The sequence below is a fragment of the Balaenoptera musculus genome, chromosome 1 (genome assembly GCF_009873245.2).
Source record: "Balaenoptera musculus isolate JJ_BM4_2016_0621 chromosome 1, mBalMus1.pri.v3, whole genome shotgun sequence".
NCBI lineage: Eukaryota > Metazoa > Chordata > Mammalia > Artiodactyla > Balaenopteridae > Balaenoptera > Balaenoptera musculus.
Window position 1 is genome coordinate 129,566,500 of NC_045785.1, and position 16,131 is coordinate 129,582,630.

A 16,131-nucleotide genomic window follows, 5' to 3' on the forward strand; every position below is an offset into this window, starting at 1 on the left:
ATAGTTTTTAGTGCTTGTTATCATTGGTGGATTTGTTTTGGGTTTGGCTGCTCTCTCTTTCTTTCTTTCTTTTTATTACTTTAAAAAAAATTTTTATTTTTAATAATTACTTTCTATTTACTATTTTAATAACTTTATTTTCCTCCCTCCCTTTCTTTCTCCCTTTTATTCTGAGCCGTGTCGATGACAGGGTCTTGGTGCTCTGGCCGGGCAACAGGCCTGTACCTCTGAGGTGGGAGAGACGAGTTCAGGACATTGGTCCACCAGAGACCTCCCAGCTCCATGTAATATCAAACGGCGAAAATCTCCCAGAGATCTCCATCTCAACGCCAAGACCCAGCCCCACTCAACAACCAGCAACCTAGAGTGCTGGACACCCTATGCCAAACAACTAGCAAGCAAGAACACAGCCCCATCCATTAGAACAGAGCTGCTTAAAACCATAATAAGGCCACAGACACCCCAAAACACACCACCAGACGTGGACCTGCCCACCAGAAAGACAAGATCCAGGCTCATCCACCAGAACACAGGCACTAGTCCCCTCCACCAGGAAGTCTACACAACCCACTGAACCAACCTTAGCCACTGGGGGCAGACACCAAAAACAACAGGAACTACGAACCTGCAGCCTGTGAAAAGGAGACCCCAAACACAGTAAGTTAAGCAAAATGAGAAGACAGAGAAACACACAGCAGATGAAGGAGCAAGGTAAAAACCGACGAGACCAAACAAATGAAGAGGAAATAGGCAGTCTATCAGAAAAAGAATTCAGAATAATGATAATAAAGATGATCCAAAATCGTGGAAATAGAATGGAAAAAATACAAGAAACGTTTAACAAGGACCTAGAAGAACTAAGAAGCAAACAAACAATGATGGACAACACAATAAATGAAACTAAAAATTCTCTACAAGGAATCAAAAGAATAACTGAGGCAGAAGAACAGATAACTGACCTGGAAGAAAAATAGTAGAAATAACTACTGCAGAGCAGAATAAAGAAAAAAGAATGAAAAGAATTGAGGACAGTCTCAGAGACCTCTGGCACAACATTAAAGGCACCAACATTCGAATTATAGGGGTCCCAGAAGAAGAAGAGAAAAAGAAAAGGACTGAGAAAATATGTGAAGAGATTAGAGTTGAAAACTTCCCTAATATGGGAAAGGAAATAGTTAATCAAGTCCAGGAGGCGCAGAGAGTCCCATACAGGATAAATCCAAGGAGAAACATGCCAAGACACATATTAATCAAACTACCAAAAATTAAATACAAAGAAAAAATATTAAAAGCAGGAAGGGAAAAACAACAAATAACATACAATGGAATCCCGATAAAGTTAAAGCTAATATTTCAGCAGAAACTCTGCAAGCCAGAGGGAGTGGCAGGACATATTTAAAGTGATGAAAGGGAAAAACCTACAACCAAGATTACTCTACCCAGCAAGGTCCTCATTCAGATTCGATGGAGAAATTAAAACCTTTACAGACAAGCAAAAGCTAAGAGAGCTCAGCACCAACAAACCAGCTTTCCAACAAATGCTAAAGGAACTTCTCTAGGTAGGAAACACAAGAGAAGGAAAAGACCCACAAAAACAAACCCAAAACAATTAAGAAAATGGTAATAGAAACACACATATTGATAATTACCTTCAATGTAAATGGATTAAATGCTCCAACCAAAACACATAGACTGGCTGAATGGATACAAAAACAAGACCCGTATATATGCTGTCTACAAGAGACCCACTTCAGACCTAGGAACACATACAGACTGAAAGTGAGGGGATGGAAAAAGATATTACATGCAAATGGAAATCAAAAGAAAGCTGGAGTAGCAACTCTCATATCAGACAACATAGACTTTAAATTAAAGACTATTACAAGAGACAAAGAAGAATACTACATAATGATCAAGGGATCAATCCAAGAAGAACACAGAACAATTGTAAATATTTATGCACCCAACACAGGAGCACCTCAATACATAAGGCAAATACTAACAGCCATAAAAGGGGAAATTGACAGGAACACAATCATAGTAGGGGACTTTAACACCCCTCTTTCACCAATGGACACATCATCCAAAATGAAAATCAATAAGGAAACACAGCTTTAAATGAGACATTAAACAAGATGGACTTAATTGATATGTATAGGACATTCCATCCAAAATCAACAGAATACATGTTCTTCTCAAGTGCTCATGGAACATTCTGCAAGATAGATCATATCTTGGGTCAAATCAAGCCTTGGTAAATTTAAGAAAATTGAAATCGTATCAAGTATCTTTTCCGACCACAACGCTATGAGACTAAATATCAATTACAGGAAAAAAAATCTGTAAAAAATAAAAACACATGGAGGCTAAACACTTAATAACCAAGAGATCACTGAAGAAATCAAAGAGGAAATCAAAAAATACCTAGAAACAAATGACAATGAAAACACGACGACCCAAAACCTATGGGAGGCAGCAAAAGCAGCTCTAAGAGGGAAATTTATAGCAATACAATCCTGCTTTAAGAAACAAGAAACATCTCAAATAAACAACCTAATCTTATACCTAAAGCAATTAGAGAAAGAAGAACAAAAACCCCCAAAAGTTAGCAAAAGGAAAGAAATCATAAAGATCAGATTAGAAATAAATGAAAAAGGAATGAAAGAAACAAGAGCAAAGATCAATAAAACTAAAAGCTGGTTCTTTGAGAAGATAAACAAAATTGATAAACCATTAGCCAGACTCATCAAGAAAAAAAAGGAGAACACTCAAATCAATAGAATTTGAAATGAAAAAGGAGAAGTAACAACTGACACCGAAGAAATACAAATGATCATGAGAGATTACTAGAAGCAACTCTATGCCAATAAAATGGACAACCTGGAAGAAATGGACAGATTCTTAGAAATGCACAACCTTCTCAGACTGAACCAGGAAGAAATAGAAAATATGAACAGACCAATCACAAGCACTGAAATTGAGACTGTGATTAAAAACCTTCCAACAAACAAAAGCCCAGGACCAGATGGCTTCACAGGCGAATTCTATCAAACATTTAGAGAAGAGCTAACACCTATCCTTCTCAAACTCTTCCAAAATATAGCAGAGGGAGGAACACTCCCAAACTCATTCTAAGAGGCCACCATCACCCTGACACCAAAACCTGACAAAGATGTCACAAAGAAAGAAAACTACAGGCCAATAGCATGGATGAACATAGATGCAATAATCCTCAACAAAATACTAGCAAACAGAATCCAACAGCACATTAAAAGGATCATACACCATGATCAAGTAGGGTTTATCCCAGGAATGCAAGGATTCTTCAATATATGCAAATCAATCAATGTGATACACCATATTAACAAATTGAAGAAGAAAAACCATATGACCATCTCAATAGATGCAGAAAAAGCTTCTGACAAAATTCAACACCCATTTATGATAAAAACCCTCCAGAAAGTAGGCATAGAAGGAACTTACCTCAACATAATAAAGGCCATATATGACAAACCCACAGCCAACACTGTCCTCAATGGTGAAAAACTGAAACCATTTCCACTAAGATCAGGAACAAGACAAGGTTGCCCACTCTCACCACTATTAATCAACATTGTTTTGGAAGTTTTAGCCACAGCAATCAGAGAAGAAAAAGAAATAAACGGAATCCAAATCAGAAAAGAAGAAGTAAAGCTGTCACTGTTTGCAGACGACATGATACTATACATAGAGAATCCTAAAGATGCTACCAGAAAACTCCTAGAGCTAATCAATGAATTTGGTAAAGTAGCAGGATACAAAATTAATGCACAGAAATCTCTTGCATTCCTATACACTAATGATGAAAAATCTGAAAGTGAAATTACGGAAACACTCCCATTTACCATTGCAACAAAAAGAATAAAATACCTAGGAATAAACCTAACTAAGGAGACAAAAGACCAGTATGCAGAAAACTGTAAGACAATGATGAAAAAATTAAAGATGACACCAACAGATGGAGAGATATACCATGTTCTTGGATTGGAAGAATCAGCATTGTGAAAATGACTCTACTACCCAAAGAAATCTACAGATTCAATGCAATCCCTATCAAACTACCGCTGGCATTTTTCACAGAAATAGAACAAAAAATTTCACAATTTGTATGGAAAAACAAAAGACCCCGAATAGCCAAAGCAGTCTTGATAAAGAAAAACGGAGCTGGAGAAATCAGACTCCCTAACTTCAGACTATACTACAAAGCTACAGTAATCAAGACAGTATGGTACTGGCACAAAAACAGAAATATAGATCAATGGAATAGGATAGAAAGCCCAGAGATAAACCCATGCACATATGGTCACCTTACTTTTGATAAAGGAGGCAAGAATATACAATGGAGAAAAGACAGCCTCTTCAATAAGTGGTGCTGGGAAAACTGGACAGGTACATGTAAAAGTATGAAATTAGAACACTCCGTAACACCATACACGAAAATAAACTCAAAATGGATTAAAGACCTAAATGTAAAGCCAGACACTATAAAACTCTTAGAGGAAAACATAGGCAGAACACTCTATGACATAAATCACAGCAAGATCCTTTTTGACCCACCTCCTAGAGAAATGGAAATAAAAACAAAAATAAACAAATGGGACCTAATGAAACTTCAAAGCTTTTGCACAGCAAAGGAAACCATAAACAAGACGAACAAACAACCCTCAGAATGGGAGAAAATATTTGCAAATGAAGCAACTGACAAAGGATTAATCTCCAAAACTTACAAGCAGCTCATGAAGCTCAGTATCAAAAAAACAAACACCCCAATCCAAAAATGGGCAGAAGACCTAAGTAGACATTTCTCCAAAGAAGATATACAGACTGCCAACAAACACATGAAAGAATGCTCAACATCAGTAATCATTAGAGAAATGTAAATCAAAACTACCATGAGATATCATCTCAGACCAGTCAGAATGGCCATGATCAAAAAATCTACAAACAGTAAATGCTGGAGAGGGTGTGGAGAAAAGGGAACCCTCTTGCAGTGTTGATGGGAATGTAAATTGATACAGCCACTATGGAGAACAGTATGGAAGTTCCTTAAAAAACTAAAAATAGAACTACCATACGACTTAGCAATTCCACTACTGGGCATATACCCTGAGAAAACCATAATTCAAAAAGAGTCATGTACCACAATGTTCATTGCAGCGCTATTTACAATAGCCAGGACATGGAACCAACCTAAGTGTCCTTCGACAGATGAATGGATAAAGAAGATGTGGCACATATATACAATGCAATATCACTCAGCCATAAAAAGAAACGAAATTGAGTTATCTGTAGTGAGGTGGATGGACCTAGAGTCTGTCATACAGAGTGAAGTAAGTCAGAAAGAGAAAAACAAATACCGTATGCTAACACATATATATGGAATGTAAAAAAAATTTTTTTAAAAAATTGTCATGGGGGCTTCCCTGGTGGCGCAGTGGTTGAGAGTCTGCCTGCTAATGCAGGGGACACGGGTTTGAGCCCTGGTCTGGGAAGATCCCACATGCCGCGGAGCAACTAAGCCCGTGCGCCACAACTACTGAGCCTGAGCGTCTGGAGTCTGTGCTCCACAACAAGAGAAGCCGCGATAGTGAGAGGCCCGCGCACCGCGATGAAGAGTGGCCCCCACTTGCCGCAACTAGAGAAAGCCCTTGCACAGAAACGAAGACCCAACATAGCAATCAATCAATCAATCAATAAATCTTAAAGTGTACAGTGGTTTAAAAAAAAAAAAATTGTCATGAAGAACCTAGGGGCAGGACGGGAACAAAGACGCAGACCTACTAGAGAATGGACTTGAGGGGGAGGGGGAAGGGTAAGCTGGGACAAAGTGAGAGAGTGGCATGGACATATATACACTACCAAATGTAAAACCAATTGCTAGTGGGAAGCAGCCGCATAGCACAGGGAGATCAGCTCGGTGTTTTGTGACTACCTAGGGGGGCGGATAGGGAGGGTGGGAGGGAGGGAGATGCAAGAGGGAAGAGACATGTTGATATATGTATATGTATAGCTGATTCACTTTGTTATAAAGAAGAAACTAACATACCACTGTAAAGCAATTATACTCCAATAAAGATGTTAAAAAAAAAAAAATAGAATGCTATATTACCAGATCTTAACAAGTTTCCCTCGGGAGGAAAAAACACACATACAGAAATTTAAAAGGATAACAAGTTACTCAACTTACCTGAGCACCCACTAACTGCAGCAATGCTGAGTTTACTGGGAGGAGTTCAATGTCTGTATTGATAGTGGTCTGGTCAAACGGGCAAGCCTTGCGGTGGAGTTTGTTCAGGCACATCTTGCAGACAGTATGGCCACAACCCAAACTGATGGGCTTTCGAATTGTTTCGTCGAAAGTCTGAGTGCAAATTGGGCAGGAGAGGAAATCCGTCCACTGTGGAGCTTGTACAGGCATTGTTTCTGGAGTTACAATTCACTCACACACACACAAAATCTAAAGCAAAGATTCCACTGGAATCAAAATCTTTGAAAAAAGTTTATTTTTTTTTTTAAATATCTTCTGTAAATACAGTCAGCACATAGTGTGAAATATTACCTGAAAAACAAAGAAAAAAAAAATGAGCCTCTTCCTTTTCAATTAAACTGTACATTCTCACCCTACTACCTATAAGATTTTATACCACATTTATATCAACATAGTCCACCTCTTTGCATTTTTACAAAGTGAGAGCCATAATAAAACATCTAGTCTTATCCCCTCATTTTAGAGATGGGGAGTAGACCCCAAAAAGAGGAAATAACTTGCTGAAGGTGACAAGTTAGTAATAAAGTTAGATCCAAAATGTAAGTCTCTCAAGTTTATCTAAGTCTATGATTGTTTTATATTTTAAAATTAGCCTTTTTAAGATAGCTAATAATATTCTGATCTGAACACGCTAATATGTTCAGCTGTGAAAATTTATCAAGCTTTACACTTACAGCATATGCATTTCGGTGTATGTTACACCCTAATAAAGAGTCTTAAAAAAATTGGCCTAAAATAAAATCTACCTTAAAATACTTTATCATCAAATTCAGTGTGGGTAATGAGATAAAAAGAGACCGTGGTGTTCTTTTTAAGGTTTATTTTTAAGAGTTTTATTTACTGGTAAAGATCTTTTAAGCCTCTGTTATGGTTTATACTTGTTGCTACAGTATGTTGTGTTAGAATATAGTTAAAAGTATTTACCTTCAAAAGATTTTTTAAATTCCCAAATTTAAAAAATGATAGGTCAATACAGTTAACCAGAACACATACACAGTCAAATTTCACTGTCTACCCTCTCCTTTTGGTAGGGGATAAAAACCAAATCACAAAACTTATCACCTGCATCTAACAGAAATTTTCTTTACATACAAAACCTAATCTGAAGTTTCTAGCACACATCTTAAACAATACCTGCAGTACTTTAACTGTAGTTTCTAAAAATGAGAACTGGTGCACAGAACAATAAAGTAACATAGTGTTACAAGTTCTTAACAATTTGATCATGCTCAGCAGAGACTGCTTACAAAGATGGAAACAAAAATGTCATTTAAGCTGTAATTATTAGAAAAGTAAATTATCTACCCATTTTACTCTTCAAGCATTACACTTAATTCATGTTTTATTGAAGTAACTCAACCTTAAATGCAAGCCCATTATTGAGAGAACAATTTCTATTAGGTATGCTAAAAACTGTATCCATTCATTCAACAATTATTTACTAAGCACTATTACTACTGTGTGCCAGACTCTGAATTGTTAGGGAAATAGTGAAACAGCATACTCATAGTATCTGCCTTCTGAGTAACCTCAGCTTTGTCTGGGTTTCTGTGAAGTGTGCTATCAGATAAATGGACAGTGGAAAAAAAATTTAAGAACCTAAACAGTTACCAAGTTAATCACATTTAAGATCTAAAATTAAAGTTATCTGAGTATATGTCCAAATCGCCCTTGCAATAATAAGAAAGTGAATAAAGAAATTGTCCACATTTTGATTTCTATAATGTTTTAATTATAAATAATTTAAATAAAATGCATCTGCAAACAGAATGAGTAGCTACAAGTATGTTTATATTAAATTATTACTTAATAAAAATGAGACTATCATCCAGAGTGCTAAAAAAGAAAATACAGTATGTAATCACTCAATTGTAGAGTCAAATGCTACAATTACAATTGTACATGGGGTTGTAGAATGCTTCAAAATAAAGGAAAAAAAGTGTTTGGAAGACATAATATTCAGAACGAGGACTGGATATTAGTCAGAAATGTTTGCTGAAGTTGATTAAGTTGATAAAGTATCATCCATACAAACTTTTCTATAGATTAGCATGGCAGTTTAAAATAATGCCTACAAAGAATCTGATCTTAAGTTAATCTCTACTTAAGTTGAGTTAATGGTTCTTTCCTTTTTACCAGTATGGTCTTGTAGAGCACTTAACATTTGTTAATTAATCATAAAACAAAGTTAAAACACAGCACTTTATTTCCTTAAACACTATAAAACTACAGAAACCCCAAAGAGCACAAAATATAAACGTTTTATTGCACAATCATTATAATTTTTACTATTTATACAGCTAACTGCTTTACACAGAACAAAATTATAAAAGGTAGGTAACTACTGTTATCCCATTTTACAGATACAGTCGACCCCTGAACAACATGGGTTTTAATAGCAAGGGTCCACTTATACATGGATTTTTTTTTTTCAATAGTAAATACTACAGTACTACATGATCTGCAGTCGGCTGAATCCTTGGATGCGGAACCACAGATGAGGAGGAACTGCATATACGGAGAACCAATTATAAATTATACACAGATTTTCAACTGAGCGGAGGGTCAGCACCCCTAACCCCCGTGTTCAACTGTCAACTCCATGAGAAATGGAGGTTTAGTGAGGCTGAATAAGCTAAAAACAAATAGAGATGCAATATTAACCCAGACAGTCTGGCTCAAAACCCAAACTCTTAACCACATCAATCACCACCCACAGATTAAAGGTTAAAAAAGGAAGAATTACTTGCAGGTTCATTCAAAAACCAATGTCACAAAAATGAAATATAAAAAAATTTAAAAAATTTTTGAAAGTTAAAAAGGAAAAGACCAATGTCACAAAGCTGCTAATAGCTATTTTTAAAAAATATTTATTTATTTGGCTGTGTTGGATCTTAGTTGCAGCACGCGGGATCTTCGTCGTGGCATGCAGGATCTTTCGTTGTGGCACACGGGCTACAGAGTGTGCAAGCTCAGTAGTTGTGGCACGTGGGCTCAGAAGATGTGGTATGTGGGCTTAACTGCCCCGTGGCGTCTGGGATCTTAGTTCCCCGACCAGGGATTGAACCTGCATCTCCTGCATTGGAAGGTGTATTCTTAACCACTGGACCACCAAGGAAGTCCCCTAATAGCTATTTATTGACTTCACAGTAATTTCGTTCTCATGGCAGACAACACTGTTGACAAATCTAATGATTAGGTCATTGTTCTAATCTTACTTGTCTTCTCAACAAGATATGAAACATGACTATTCCCTCCTTCTTGAAAGTGTCAATGAACCACACTCCCCTCATCCTTGCCAACTCACTGGCTTATTGTTTCTGATCTCTTAAACTCCTAAATGCTGAAGTGAGTTATCAGGGTTCTATCTTGAGTTTCCTTTTCTCATCATTCTCCAGTTGAAAATCTTGAAATGGCTTCCTATTACATTGAGAATAAAATCTGGATATTATATTCTGGTTTACAAAGCCCTAAATGATAAGACCTGTAATTATCTCTCCAACTTCAGTTTCTAACACTTGTCTCCATCACTCCACTATCCTTCAGCTACTCAAGTGAAGCTTGTTCCTATCTTAGGATATTAGTACTAGCTGGACTCTCTGTCTAATCTTTGAATTGAAGGCCACTCTTTATCATTTAGATGTCGCCAAAAATGTCAACTCCTCAGAACTCCCTGACCACTTAAAATGCTAAAATAATCTCTTAAGTCACTCTCTAGTCCATCACTGTACTTAAATTCTCTACAAAATAGTTCTACCATCTATAAGTTATACTTCCTTATATTTTTATTTGTTTACTCAATGTCTATCTTATATTAGAACGTAGACTTCATGAGAACAGAGACCTAATCTGCCTTGTTCACTATGAAAGCTACAGCTTGTTTCTCACTACAATTTAGGCACAGTAAAAATTTTGCATTTCATTTCAAAGAGTTCACAGACCTGTGAAAATCTATTCATAGATCTCTTGGGTATTTAAAGACTCCAGGTTAAGAAAGTCTAACCTACATTAGTGTTTCATGAATCTTGGAATTTAGTATTTGGAGATTTACTACATATCCAGCACAGTAGAATACAGAAAACAGGCAGAAAATATGGTCAACATCAGTTTTACAGACTTAAAATACCTCACTGCTCTCCCACGTGATTTCAGATCAGTGCTGTTATAACAAATTTTCCAAATTATTCTGTCATAACGGAACTATTTAAAATAGAAGCATAAGAGAAATCATTGATAAAAGATACCTTAGAGGAATCTAGTTCTAGCCTAATTTTGCAAGATGAGGTAACTAACATTTATGTATATCTCTATCAGTAATAAGTGTTATTAAGCTTTTTCAAACACCTCTTTTCATTTAATCTTTAAAACCCAAAGAAGTTGGAATCATTTTCCTTCTTCTCACAGAGAAATAAAATAACATTCAGAGAATTTGTCCACGGTCATACAGGTAGTAAGTGGCGAAGTCAAAACACATCAACTTCAGGCCAGTACTTGACATTAAAGTCTATGCACCTTCCACTATACCAACGTGACATGGAGGATACCAAAGACAAGTAAAAGAGTTTCACTCAAAGTCATACAGCTTAATAATGGCAGAGCCAAGATCAGAAACCAAGTTTCCTGAATCCTACTTTCAGTATCCCCTGCTCCCCCACTGGATTACGTTGCACATAAAGCCATCACTGAATACCTGAAAGATTTAATAAATATCCTTGCATATTAAAACTACAGTTAACAATATCTGGCACAGATTAAGGTATCCATCAGCCTTGGAAATGCTACATAAAGCTGTTTATATACAACATGCTCATTCTTCTAGGAATAAGATCCATGACTTATCAGATTCTTAAAGATGTGTTTCGTTTGGAGAGGGAGGGAAAGGGAAGATAAGAATCACTGATCCAGGCACATTGAAATAAAATAACTGTTGAAAACTTAAGAATATAGAAAAAATAAAAGCAATAATTTATAAGAACATATATTTTCTCTGTATTTACACCACAATCTCATCAGACTCTTAAAAAAAAGTGTTAAGTAATATATGATCACGTGGGTCAAAAAGAATTTTAATAATTACAGTGAAATATCTCCCTCCCAGGGCTATCTCCCACCTCTCTAGTCCTCATTCCCACCCCACCTCCACAGATAAGCCATTATATTTTCCTTTTAGTTTCTTTATCCAAATTGGTTGATTTACAAATATATATTAAGTGGAAAAAAAGTATTTTAATGCTACTATTTACAACTCTTCTCTTTCTTCATTAAACCAGTTCTTCTGAGAAATTATACCCAGAAACCTTTTTTCCATTCCCAGTAAAAATTAAACATTAGCTACTTGCAAAAAAAATTTTATTGGTCTTTATTACATGCCCAGTATTGGAGATAAAAAACAGTGAGCAAATCATTCCAAGTCTGCATGGGGCTAACATTATTTCCTTCATCAGCTATACAAACAATAATGATACAACTAAATAACATGACTGCAAGTTATGGTAAATGATATGCAGGTAAGGGACAGGGAGATATAAGCACATATAACTGAGATAATCTAACCAAATGGGGGTGAGGTTGTGTGTAGGGCATTGCTTCCCTGCAGAAGTGATATTTATGTTAAGATCTGAAGATGAAGAACTGCCCCGGAACCCACGGCGGCAGGCAGCTGGGGGTGGGGGGGGGGGCGGCCCTGGTGTAGGGGCTGTGGCGGTGCGCGTGGACCCGGTGCGGTGGCTGCGGTTGCTGCGGGGCTGACGAGAAACTACTAAAGTTCCTGTGGACGCAAAGTAGAATTTCATAAGAACATAATGGATGGAGAAGAGAAAACCTATGGTGGCTGTGAGGGCCCTGACGCCATGTATGTCAAATTGATATCTTCGGATGGTCATGAATTTATTGTAAAAAGAGAACATGCTCTAACATCAGGAACAATAAAAGCCATGTTGAGTGGCCCAGGTCAATTTGCTGAGAACGAAACGAATGAAGTCAATTTTAGAGAGATCCTTTCACATGTGCTGTCAAAAGTATGCATGTATTTTACCTACAAGGTTCGCTACACTAACAGCTCCACGGAGATTCCTGAATTTCCAATTGCACCTGAAATTGCACTGGAACTGCTGATGGCTGCAAACTTCCTAGATTGTTAAATAAAATAAATTATAATAAACTGTTAACTTTTTTCAGTATTTAATACCCGTAGTTCAGTTAGTAATTTTTTCATATATAGCATGTTGCCTGTGTGCAATTGAACTTTAAAGTTCGTTGCAAAGCAGATTATCTTCTGTTCTTTTGCATAGCAATCAGAGTTGAAATTTGTTTGCTACATCAACAAATTAAGGACATTTTCACAAATTGAGAAATAAACAAATATGCCAATTCTTAGGTGGTTTTGCCTTATCCTTTGGATGTGATTTTTAAAGTTAGAGCAGTGGTGATATAGTAAATGCTGAAATTTAGGCATAAGCTCAACACGTTCTACAGGTAAATAATGGGGCTACATATTTTTATGTTTTTAGTGTTTTTTTAAAAACCTATTCTGATCTTAGAGCTGTCATTAGCATTACTAGAGTTATGCAATTGCATATAATTGCATTATAAACATGTTTATAACTTAGCCAAAATATTGATTTTTATAACTGTCAAAGACATGAGAGTTGAAATTTCTTATGTGTCTTTTGATAAACTGCAGTATTGTTTAAGTGTTTCTTGTCTTTTTGTTTATTGCTACAATTTAAGAACTTTATTTAAAATCAATTTTGGAAGATTACTAGGTACAGCTTTTGGAGCAGAGACTTTTTGAACTGTAGCCACATGGTCAACAAGTAAACTACATGACTTAAGTTTCATGTGCATTGTGCATTTCGGCCAGTCCATTGACTATAAAGTTTTCTTTGCAATATTCATTCTTACACAGTCCCTTGTTGTGATTACACTTCTCATTATTTAAATATGTTTTAAAAGACTCACTATGAACTTTTTCATCTAGATCCTAAGAGCAAGACTTCTCTGACAATTCCAGTCTTCCTCCATTCAACTGAAATGTTATAAAATAAGAAAAACGTGGAGAGATGCAGTAATAATGCACTTTGATGTAGTATATTCATTATCTTCTGTTAATTAAAGTATGTCCCACTAGATATGATATCCATAATCTGGGTCTTCTACTGAACTCAAACTTATAGAAGAGGTCATTCAGCTTTTACACTAAGACAAAAAAAATTTGAAGAACGTTATATTATAGAGCGTCTCTGCTTAGTCGTGGAAAAAGAAGCACTAGAGTTGGGTTTATTATTGTCTCTGTCTTAGTAGTAAAACAAAGCTGTTATTATAGGGTCTATAAATTTACGTCTTCAGCTTACTTCTTTAAGACTGGTTCAATATGGACCAGTTTTTCTAGAACCTGCAAAAACCATAAACAACCAAGATCAATAAAAGTAATTTTTCCTCTTAGAAGACCTAACATTGTTATTGAAAGCAATTAAATATAAATGTTAGTTGCATATATTTTAGTAACATCTTAAGACACACTGTTACATATTTTAGTATAGAATTATCAAGTACAAGAATTATATTCTGCTACTTGGTGACGAATAATGCCAATTATAAACCTAAGTGGTGATCTTAAAGGTCAAGGTGATAGCTAGAATACAGTTTAACTTTGACCCATTTTAGTAGGTTACTTTATATGTTAGGTCCAGAAGTTACCTTAAGTTCAAAATATTGAAATAGGACTGAAAGATTAGGAAAAACTGTATAGCTTGCGGCAAATGATACTTGCATGTTAATAAAGACTATTGACTGAAAGGTTTGAAACAAAAAAAAAAAAAAAAAAAAAGATTTGAAGATGAAGGCTGAATAAAAGTTATGGAAAGAATAATACGTAATATGTGTATGTAGATTTTAGGTAAAGGAAAAGCATAACCACAGGTTCTGAGACTAGACAGAATATAATACAATTGGGGAGCTTGAAAAAAACCAAAGCAACAGGGAAGCCAGAAACAAAACAAAACAAAACAAAAAATAAACAGAGATCAAGAGAGAAAGATATGAGATGAGACTAAAGAATTAGAAGGAACCAAAAACTACAGGATCTTTTTAACTCATAGTATGGTATTTGGTCATAATGTGAAGAGTTATGTGAAGGCACTGAAGAGGCAGGAAATGACCACTGTTTCACTGTTTCTAACACAGGGTATGCCTATACTATGAAAACATATGGAATAATTAAAAAGAGAATTAGTTAAGCATGTAGAAACGTTAAGTAAAAGCAAAACTTTCAGACCAATAAATATGATGTCATTTGTGTTGGGGAAAAAAATCCTATGTATTAGTCTTGGTATTAATGAATATAAATGGATAGAAGAAAAAGGTCTGGAAAGATACCTAACAAACTTAACAGCAGTTACACAGTTGGGCAACTTACAAAATGTGTATAATCACAAATTAGTTATATAAATGCAAAAAATTTGAAAGAATGAAAACAAAAGAACATAAGAGCACATTTAGAACACAATTTAGGCTCTAAGATAAATTACTATAAGGCTATTCAAAACATTTTTCCTTATAAAATTGACCTTTTACAAATTTGGATAGCCAAATCATCAAAACTTATTTGTTCTTTTTAAAATTCATTAAAAACCCTTTTAATAACTTTTCTAGAATTTGTTTCAAAGAACTAATATAATTTTTTACTTTTATGTATCATTTCCATCTGTATTAACCTAGTAAAATGAAGTATATAGTTGCTAACCTCTTACATTTTCCAGTAAAATAGTTCTTAGAGATATATAACAAACTTGATAGAGTTAACATTCAGAATCAGCACCCATATCGTCACTAAAAATATAAGCATTCGTTTGACCATAAGGATAGGTTTGAGAGACTACGGGGAAAATAGTATTTTAAAAGTTTGATTTTGCCTAGGAAAGTTGATGGTTAAGAACAGTAAGTCGCTCTTTGATGATTCTATTTCAATCATCAAAATCATAAACCAAAGATTTTTTAAAGACTCAAAGTGTCATCAATTGTAGTTTTTAGGTCTAAGAAGAATTTCCACTTCCTCATTCTTTAAACATCTTTCTCCAAAGTCATCTTTCCAAACATTCTCCAAGCTTCTCAAAGACAGTTGTTCAACCACAAAACATATCTAAACCACACAGGACATATGGCTTTGTGGATGTAATAAACAAACATTCTTTCAGTCAAGAGTAAACATATGAGATAAAATTACTAAATACCAACATTCAGATTCTTTAAACTTCTTCAGAGCAAGGTTTTGTCAGAAAAAAAAAAATTCTATTAATTAATGCACACGTGCTCAAAGTCTGCAGATAAATAGTTATGTGTTAGGGGTCAGCCCAAATCTAGCTCATTAGGGAATACTTCTACTGGAACCCTCCTAATCAGAAACAGAGCATGAACGATGAATCCTCTTTATGTCTTAAAAAATCCAAGAGTGACTCTGCTGCTCAGTGTTGAGAGCAATGGTTAACTTTCCCATCAGTTTACCATAAGGCCTACTCTCCTATGTAAATGGCAACAATTAGTGATCTTACTGTTGATAATTCATAACAGATAATTCAGAATACACACAAATTAAATAGCAATCAGTCCAACCTTGAAGCAAGCCCAAATTAAAAAAATATAACTTCCCCAATAAAATACACATTTTTACACCAGTAGGTGGGTGCATAGACAGCATTTAAAAGGTTGTTTTATTTGCCTTCTTCATGTCATTGATAGGAGCTACAATACAGAATCTGACATTTGACATTTTACTAAGTCATCCCAACTTCTAAGTTCTGATTAAAACTTAAAAGAAAAATCTCTAT

The 16,131-nt window shown here is 35.4% G+C and overlaps 2 protein-coding genes across 3 annotated transcripts in view; one reads left to right on the top strand and one right to left on the bottom strand.

The window, feature by feature from the left end:
• RC3H1 (ring finger and CCCH-type domains 1) overlaps positions 1 to 16,131 on the bottom strand; it is a 100,099-nt gene that overhangs the window by 54,424 nt on the left and 29,544 nt on the right. The window contains exon 1 of one of the 2 annotated variants that reach the window (XM_036843680.1): positions 6,227 to 6,457. In XM_036843680.1, the coding sequence (XP_036699575.1) occupies positions 6,227 to 6,457 (231 nt within the window). Of the gene's footprint in view, positions 1 to 6,226; positions 6,599 to 16,131 lie in introns of those variants that run through there. The other variant, XM_036843671.1, reaches the window with a different exon arrangement.
• LOC118890613 (elongin-C-like) lies at positions 11,973 to 13,003 on the top strand. The gene has a single exon (XM_036843696.1). The coding sequence runs from the start codon at positions 12,109 to 12,111 to the stop codon at positions 12,445 to 12,447; it is 339 nt and encodes a 112-aa protein (XP_036699591.1). The 5' UTR covers positions 11,973 to 12,108; the 3' UTR covers positions 12,448 to 13,003.

What these genes read in the sequence shown, in the direction of transcription:
- LOC118890613 (XM_036843696.1), top strand. Translation starts at nt 12,109, where the DNA reads ATGGATGGAGAAGAGAAAACCTATGGTGGCTGTGAGGGCCCTGACGCC.